Source organism: Cebidichthys violaceus, unplaced genomic scaffold (assembly GCF_023349555.1).
Source record: "Cebidichthys violaceus isolate CVI_PGR_0920_01 unplaced genomic scaffold, fCebVio1.0.p SCAF_52, whole genome shotgun sequence".
Taxonomy (NCBI): domain Eukaryota; kingdom Metazoa; phylum Chordata; class Actinopteri; order Perciformes; family Stichaeidae; genus Cebidichthys; species Cebidichthys violaceus.
Genome location: NW_027176728.1, coordinates 1,562,709 through 1,571,481, shown reverse-complemented (window position 1 = coordinate 1,571,481; position 8,773 = coordinate 1,562,709). Strand labels below are relative to the sequence as shown.

General features: G+C 41.5%; 1 gene segment (V, D, J or C); it reads left to right on the top strand.

Moving 5' to 3' along the window:
* Positions 1-5,769: 5,769 nt before the first annotated feature.
* LOC137888165 (Ig lambda chain C region-like) lies at positions 5,770-8,754 on the top strand. The segment is given in 4 exon segments: positions 5,770-5,851; positions 7,290-7,637; positions 7,822-7,928; positions 8,728-8,754. Coding segments are annotated over 4 exon segments (564 nt in total).
* Positions 8,755-8,773: the final 19 nt, after the last annotated feature.

Sequence of the window (8,773 nt, the reverse complement as noted above, 5' to 3'; positions counted from 1 at the left end):
TGTACAGAAAGAGGGACTGGGATTTTTAAAGCACTTTAGAGGGCCAGTTTACCCAAATGACATGAAAATAAAATGTTTTTTAATCACTTAACCCCCCAGTAGTGTTTGCTCATGAAGATAGTTTTGGTTTTATCCTTACAGGTTTTGATCAAATCTGTCACTGAGAATGAGATAATATTGGAGGAGAATTAGAAGTTCGTGGTGCAAAATGTAGTGCCGATCCATGAGATAAGATGTTTTACAAGATAAGTGAAAACTTTGACCAGCTGTCAAAGGCTTCAATCTCCTGGGAGAGAGACCAACCATCAGACATTGCCTCCCATAGATCAATGCCACTAGCGTGTCTCAAAATGACTTTCTGTAATTTGGGTCAACTGATGCTTTACAAACCAAGAACATTGTTGGGTAGAGTACGTTTTTGCAAAACCACGGGATACGTTGAATGACGATGTCACTGAATCAAAAAGGTTTAACGTGGTTAAAGTTTTTAAACTATTGATTAGGTTAAGAAAAAACTAAACTATTTGGGTAAAGGTGCAATATGCAGGATTCAGTACATTAATATACAAAAAACAACTATTTGTGATGTAAAAAGATAGTGGAGTAATGTCTACCTGAGATTACTTTTAGCTTCACACGGGATACGATTGCGGTCTCCTGGGTTAAAGTCCTGTGTGTTTTTTTTACCCATCCCCCACAACCCCCAACCCCACCCAGGGTGGACTTTTTGCTTGTTATACCGGTTATTATACCACGTGACTTTCAAAAACGGCTGATCGATTTATACTACATTCTTGCTCTTGTCTCTCGTTGTGCTACGTCTTTGACCAAATGCCGTCATCGTATCCGCGGTTTTGCAGAAATGTAAAACGTTTATAGCGGTACAGGCTACTGTCATGAATAAAGTTTTTCTTTGCGTACATATTCACAGATAATGACAGAAGAGAGAAGCACTACGGGAAGAACCAAATCAGTTTGCTAAATGTCTCACTCCTCCTCTCTCAGTTGGTCCCACGGTGTGTGCTCAGTGTGCCGGTGCAGTAAAATAGAGACAGAGGAAGAATAGGTCACAATGATCAGAAGCCTCAACATGGTCCCTCTCGTGGAACTCTGGCTTCGGTTTAGTAAAGAATATCATGGTTCGTTTAAAATTACTACAAAATTGAAACAAAACAAAATAAAAACACGCCAAAAGTTCTTGCTTATGTCACTCAGGACACGAACAACAGTCTCCTGTTTTTTTTCACCATCCACCATGACCCCCAACCCCGAACCCAGATCTCCACAGGTTTCCCTCAAAAAACGTAATTCACAATGCAGTTTTGCAGCGATGACGATTGGTTTCATTTCATGTATTTGCTAATGCTGTACAAAAAGCTCAGTCCTGTTACTTTCAATTGTTACTTATATGAACTTTACAGTAACTTTCAGCACCGGTGGTTTTGTACATGACATGGAACAGCAGGCACCTGCTCCTGTGGTCGGAATTTGGTTTGATATCGTATCACTATCAGCTAATACGTTTGTGTAATGTTGATTTCAGCTAGAGTTGCTACTTGTGTCTTACCGACAATGTTGAGGGGAATCCTTAGAAACAATCTATTTCAAATCATTTATTGCCCTCCTGAAATTAATTTTTGAGACCAGACATCTGGTATTTGGGTCAGACCAATGAGGCCGATGACACATCTTGTTCAAAAGATGATTATGGTGAGAAGATGAGCTTTACACCTCGTATACGTCTATGGTCATTATATTCCAAAAACACATGGAGTAGCTGCACACATTGAGTTTAAGGGAGACTGTCCTCCCAAGAAGAACAATATCAGCAAGTGCACCCAAAATTACTAAGAAAATTATTTTTACACTAAAGCTGCCGTAGTCATTTTGACGTGGAGGAAGTCAAGTGATGTTGTCAAACAGCAACAAAGGATTGGAGGTAGCTGTTCGGTCCACTAACCTTAATAAAGGTTAAGCTTAAAGGGAGTGGGGTTGTATGGGGTGAATCTGAACTTACCCTTTAAAACACCAAAGTCACATGATAACCCAAACAAACTAACTGACTGGTAGACCAGATCCTCCTGTGTTCTGCAAAGTAAAATTACTGGTTTTGTCAGAGGAGTCTGGTTACTTTGAAGAGAATCCACTTCACATGGATTTCCCTCTAGTGCCACGTTTACATTTGTACTGATAGACTGCATATAGGACTCAATACATATAGTCTCCAACCCTTCCATCCAATACATGGGGTGTAATAAAGACATAAGCCCCTTTTAGACTTCTGGTCTAATTGTTTATGTTTATCCTCACACAGAATTAATTCTAAACTCAACATACGGTCAAAATGATTCTGTTTCTCAGAATATCACCTTATTAGGTAAACCACATCTGCCTTTGACGTCAAACCTTTTCCTCTCCTTCGTCGTGTGATGCCGTTTGAAACGTATCACTTCCATTTCCCCGCTTGACACACGAACAGTAAAGAGTTCTCAACATGCACAGTGCTTTAATTACCATTGTTGTCTCACTCTGGATCAAAGGTACATTAAGTTCTTCATTTTTGCTTCAACATTGTAAGTTTGATCTTATTGCTACATTTTATTTTAACACTCATCATTTTTTTTTTTGCTCCTTTCTGCAGGAATATCTCCAAATAAAAGTGAAGATGTTCATCAGACTCCGGCCGATCTGCTGGGGGAGACAAAAGATGAAGTCAAACTGTCCTGCAAACACAGCATCAACGACTATTACACCGTTCTGTGGTATCACCGCCCTCAGGGAGACCCTTCTCTAAAGCTAGTTGGTTTTATAACTTCCACAATTGTTCAAATTGTTGAAAAACCCTTCCAGGGTAGTTTTAACATTAGTGGAAATGGCGCGAAGGAGGCATTCCTTCATTTTCTCAAACTGAGGCGTCCCCAAGATAGTGGGCATTACTTCTGTGCAGCATTACAGACACACAATGACAGAAAAGCCCCAAATTCCCATACAAAAACCCACATGTCAGCTGTGCACCTGCTGCAAACCACATGAACAAACGCACCGAGGAGTCAGCTCCATTGATGCAGACAGAGGTGTGTGTGTGTGTGTGTGTGTGTGTGTGTGTGTGTGTGTGTGTGTGTGTGTGTGTGTGTGTGTGTGTGTGTGTGTGTGTGTGTCTATTTTCTAAGACCAACAATCAGCTCCTTGGTTTTACTGACGTTGAGCAGTAGATGGTTCTCTGAGCACCTCTCTTTATGAACTCTCATCTATGTTTGTAATACGGACGATGGCGGTGCTGTCATCTGCAAACTTCATACCAGAGTTTGCTTTGGCTGGTTCACGATACTCAACATGACCTAAATCTCTACCCATCATCATCTGGATTAAACGTGTTCAGAAAGCCACATTGTCCTTTATGTTGTAGTTTGGACTTTTCCCTGAAACTTGGTTTGATTCTTTGATATTTATTTATCTGATTTGGTACCACTTTCCTACTTGTTAGTAAAGAGTAACTGCACAATTAGAGGCCGATCACACCAAGACGTGTCGCAACAAGAGTGAAGCGCACGCCAGGCTCGGCGTACCAGAGTAAAACAATGGTTTTGAGGGCGAAGCGTTTATTTTTTCAGGTATAAAGATGATATAACTGTACTGTGATGAAACACATCAGCGCTGGTGTTGATATTGGCAGTTTTTATCAAATTTATAATAAAAAATCTGCATTTCACGGTCAAAAATGACCATAATCGCCATCTACTGATTCAAATCAGCCCGAAACTTGGGACAGCCAATTCGGAGATAGAGTGGACCGTTTGGGACTAATCTATGTCATGACATAATAGCACATTAACATCCTCTATTTAGACCTTCCTCCTCGCCTCTCCCTACAGCATCTATTGGTCGCTGCTCCTCACGGCTAGGCCAGAGACAGAAGTGCTAACTTTGGGGTTTGGGTTGGCTACAGCCGCGACGGTCCATCTTGGAGCTGGCCGGCGACTTATTTTCCCAGCGGCGGGGAGTGAGGCAGAGGGACCGCTGGGTGTAAATCTTCAAAAAGTCCAAAAGTTTAGAATGAACCAGTTTGTCAAAGGTGAAGAATCGAAAGTGCCTCATCATGGGTATAGCAGCGGAGACAAAGATGGTCAGGGTTAGCCATTAAAGATGAATGGTTTGGGTGTGCGTAACCTGTAAGTTAAGGAAATAGGATCATGGGGTGCTCCGGCAGTAAGACGTTTTGGGATAGAGATTCTTTTCAACTCCCCTCCCCAAGCTCTGCGACTGGCATTTTTAAATAGGTAGTCCAAGATAATGCACAGGTCAGCACACGTCATTCAAAAGGGTTAGGGTTGGTGTGTTGGTTCTACTTTCTCAAATGCGAGGACTTTCTGTTTTAATATCAGCTTAATTAACACAAAAATTGCCTATTTTGAGGTTTTGGACTCATTGTCACTTTGCATTTTGAGAAATTATGTTTTTCAACATTTTCTGGATTAAAAACTGCAATCTATGTCTGCTGAATCATATCTTTAAGGTTTATAAACTGATATAATTGGCATTAGAAAAAGGTTTATTAACATCAATAAAGCTATTAGTTACATTGTATAATAACGGGTGCCTCTAACTAACAAACAACTGGGGAAGTTCAATGCTGGTATCTATCAGTTAAGCTTTATCAGGTATCTATCAGTTAAGCAGTTAAACTTGTTTTACCCTGTATTCACCTGTAGTGTCTTTGGAATCTTTAATAAAGGCCATGTTCTCAAAGAAATCTCCACTCCAGGGGGGGCGGGGGAGATAACCAATGCAGGTTAAGGGTGGCATTAGAAGAAAGGTGAAGGACTTATGGAAATCACCAATGATCTTCTACTAAATTGTTGGACTTCATATTTGACAGACCAACGTAGCCGCAATAAACAATTTGACAATCGTGCTTAAGCTCCTTCTGGTCGATGCAGAAAATGATATCAGTTAGAACCGGGTTGGATAAAAAGGTGTGATCAGTAAAGACGTCACTTCCTCTGTGCAGCTACAGCATGGAAACACAGAGTTTTCTTTTCCTGATGGCTTCTGTTCTTAGCCGTCACAGAAATAGCCCGGCCTGTTCAGTGGGGCCGACCTGCACAGCTGCTCTCGCAGGCAGAAGCAGGAAGATGGAGGCTGAGATACGGAGAGGCAGAGCGGGGGAAGGAAAGACAAAAGCAAGCAGAGGGAAGTCAGGTTTTTGAGTAAAGCTTTTTCACTGTGGGACAGGGGGCACGGTGATACAATCCAATACAGCAGCTGTACCAAAACCTCCTCCCTTTAACATGCATAGCGTGGAGCGCTGCAAGTTACCTCGGACACTCAATTTTCTATTCTATTCTGACATTGTACAAAAACTAAAGCCTGTAATGGGCAGTTTTGTTACTTTTTGATCGAGGATGCAGTGAAAGTTGCACCAAAGGTTGCTCTGGATAAGGAGCTAAACCCACAGTTATAGGTAAGTTGGTGAGAAAACAAAAAAATGTTTTCCTTGTTTGAAAATTGCCGACCAAATGAATTTACCTGACTTGGGAATAATTTGACTGACTCTGTTCCTGTCGAAAAACCAAGATGACCATTTTATCAACATGTTTCAGTTTGATTTTTTTACTTCATAGGTCATAGGAAACATCTTAAGATTCTCAAAATACAAAGCGAATCGCAAAAACATGCGAGACATGAAACATGAGACAATTTTGGTGGAGAATGACACAGGAGGTTCACCGGCAAAATTGCAAAAAGGAACACAGAGACAAAAGCAGTAAGATGCGTTTTTGTCACAGTCGGACAGCTCTGTGTTCATTCGCCGCCGCTCGCTTTGGAGCTGGATCTAAACTGACCGTCTTAGGTAAGAAAATCGGCATCATCTTCAGCAAACTGATGCAGGATTAAAAGAATTGGCTCTTTTCCCAAATTATTGCTCTCAATCTGAGTTCTCATCAGCTCTGGTACTGTCAGAGATGTTTACTTTGGGACTGGGACTAAATTTACTCTCTTAATTAAGGTAAAAAAAAAAAAAAGAAGACGTAAAATGATATAGAATTCAAAAGACAGATTATGTAATATTTCATAATGTATAATTCAAAGTTAGCTGTTTTATCTACAAGGTTGGTTTGAAGTGTTTTCACCTTGTTCTCTAGACCGAACTAATTCTTCAAATAGTGTTCTATTATGTTGAAATTTAAGGCTGATTTTTGGGGACATTTCCAGACACTTTTCAGCATTTTCTGACATTTTATAGACTAACCAATTCATCAGTTAATTGAAGGCAGCTGTTGGACAGTGTGAAGAGTTTTTAGTTGTGTGTCGAGGTGACCAGCTCCAACCCTGCATACTCTGGTAGTGGCACCAAATTGAAGTAGGAAAATAACATTTACAGGCAATATTATAATTGGAATGTCTAAGCAAAAACGTTGTAGTTTGATGGACCCCAAACAGTGTAAAATCCAAAGCTGTGAATTTGGAATTTAGAGGGTGTCTCTTTCTCATTTTAAAAGTTAAATAAAGCAAACACAAAGTAACTGAAACAAAACAAAGGGGGAAAAAGCTTAATGGCATACATGGAGTAAAATGAGATTAATTAGATTTTGTGTTGCGCGCCACTTAACCTGTTTATCTCAGGAAGGGGACCAGGCCAACAGTTCTTTGTAAGACAATAAAAGACTAACGAAATAGAACGATAAGGGCTCTAAATGTGATTAATGTAACGTGTAGGACCTGAGAAAGTCCTCCTACCTCCTCCTCACTGGTCATGTCTAATTCTGGTATTAAAGGGTCACAGTATCTCCAGAAATTTGATAGGTAGCTTTAAAAAAATGTACTTATTTGCTTACTTGCCAAAAGTTAGAGAGATGATGCCACTCTTATGTCTGTAGGGTAAACCAGCAGCAAAAAACTGGAATCAGGGGGAAACTAGCTTCTTTAGCTAGCTTGTCTCTGTCTGAAGTTAACAAGATACACCTACCAGGACCTCTAAAGCTCACTTGTTAGCATATCGTTTATCATTTGTTCAATTTGAACAAAGTATGTCTTAAACAAATGAGATACAACAGTGTCTGTTGGGTAGATACGGATAACTTTATAAAGATTGTGGCTCGCTGTTTGCTCCAGTTTCCGGTCTTTATGCTAAGCTATGCTAACCGGCTGCTGGCTCTAGCTACGTATTTATTGTACTGACATCACAGCGGCATCAATCTCCTCAATCTTGTCAACTCCTGGCAAGAAAGAGAGTAAGTGTATTTCCCAAAATGTGGAACCATTCTCTTTTTTTTGTTTTGTTCACGCAGATCCAAACCGTGCCGTCACCCCGCCAGCGGTGAAAGTGCTTCAGCCTTCGCCGAACGAAAGTCAGAACAACAAAGACAAGAGAAAGAAGAAGACCTTGGTGTGCGTGGCCTCTCGCTTCTACCCGGACCACGTGAGCGTGTTTTGGCAGGTCGACGGGGTGAACGTCACGGACGGCGTGTCGACCGACAACGCGGCCCTGTGGGGGGGGGGACACTACAGCCTCACCAGCAGGCTGAGGGTCCCGCTCAGTGAGTGGTTCACACCGGGCAAGAAGTTCACCTGCACCGTCAGCTTCTTCAACGGGAACGAGACCGTGCACCGTTCAAATAGGGTCGAAGGCGTCAGCGGTATAGGAAACTCTGAATAATATGCATGTTTTTAATAATTGCACTGAAAAAAACAACAGCTATATGTACTTTCTTTTTTTCCTTGTCAGGAGCTGCAGTGACAAGAGGTAAACATGATTTAGTTTGAACCCACACAGTTTAAAGCATCAACAAGACTTCGCTAATATTATGCGTTATTTTCCAGGGAAGTATTTGAGGATCATCCACACTGCCAAGCTGTCCTACGTTGTTCTGATAGTCAAGGGCGGCGTCTTCGGAGTCTTTGTGGGGTTCATGGTGTGGAGGCTTCAGGTGCGTCCGACTCGAGTCACTGTGATGTACCGAAGATTACTTTAATAATGACTGATGTTAGAAAGTGGGACTGTCGCACCTTTTTCTCAACCTGTTATAGATACGTGACGTTTATATCTAATGTAAAGCGAGGGCTCTTTGTATGCATGCGTGTGTCCTTTGCATGTCTCGAGGACCGTTCGTCCGATCGACTTCACACTCGGCGGGTGCATTGATGGGGACCCAAGGATGTGCAGTGTTAACAAACTTTGAATAAGCAAGCAATAGCAGCGAGCCGTCACAGCAACTCAAACATGATTCAAATTGTGCACGCGTATGTGTAGCTACGCACGACATTTGACTACAACTACTGGTTTACGACAAAAGAACTCAACTGACTTTCAGCAAGAGACCGCATTCGTCACTGGACCTAAAGCAAAGTGCTTTTGGGTCCTAAACCTGCCCACACACAGGACTCAGGATGTGAACCCTGATCTCCGCTGTTAATGTCCTTTGTGCGTCCGCCATCCACCATGACTACCAACCTAAGCTTCATAGATGTAGCGCTTTCTTCACTCCCACATGTTCAGGCAGCAATTCATTTCCTCGTCACAATATAATTTTAGGGACAAATTTGCTATGCTGAATATTTATAATGTCATGCAGTTGAAAGGGATGAAAGTTGAAAATATGCATGGTGTTTTGCAGTTTATTCAAAAATTCTTTGTGCCAAAGAGATGATAAGTAAGTGGTCAATAGATTAGATTGCTATTTTTGTTATAAACCTCTGACAATGTGTCCTTCTCTGTCTGCTGCACAGGTTTCCTCGGGAAAACAGGACGGCTGAGAGCTGAGCTGCACAAACA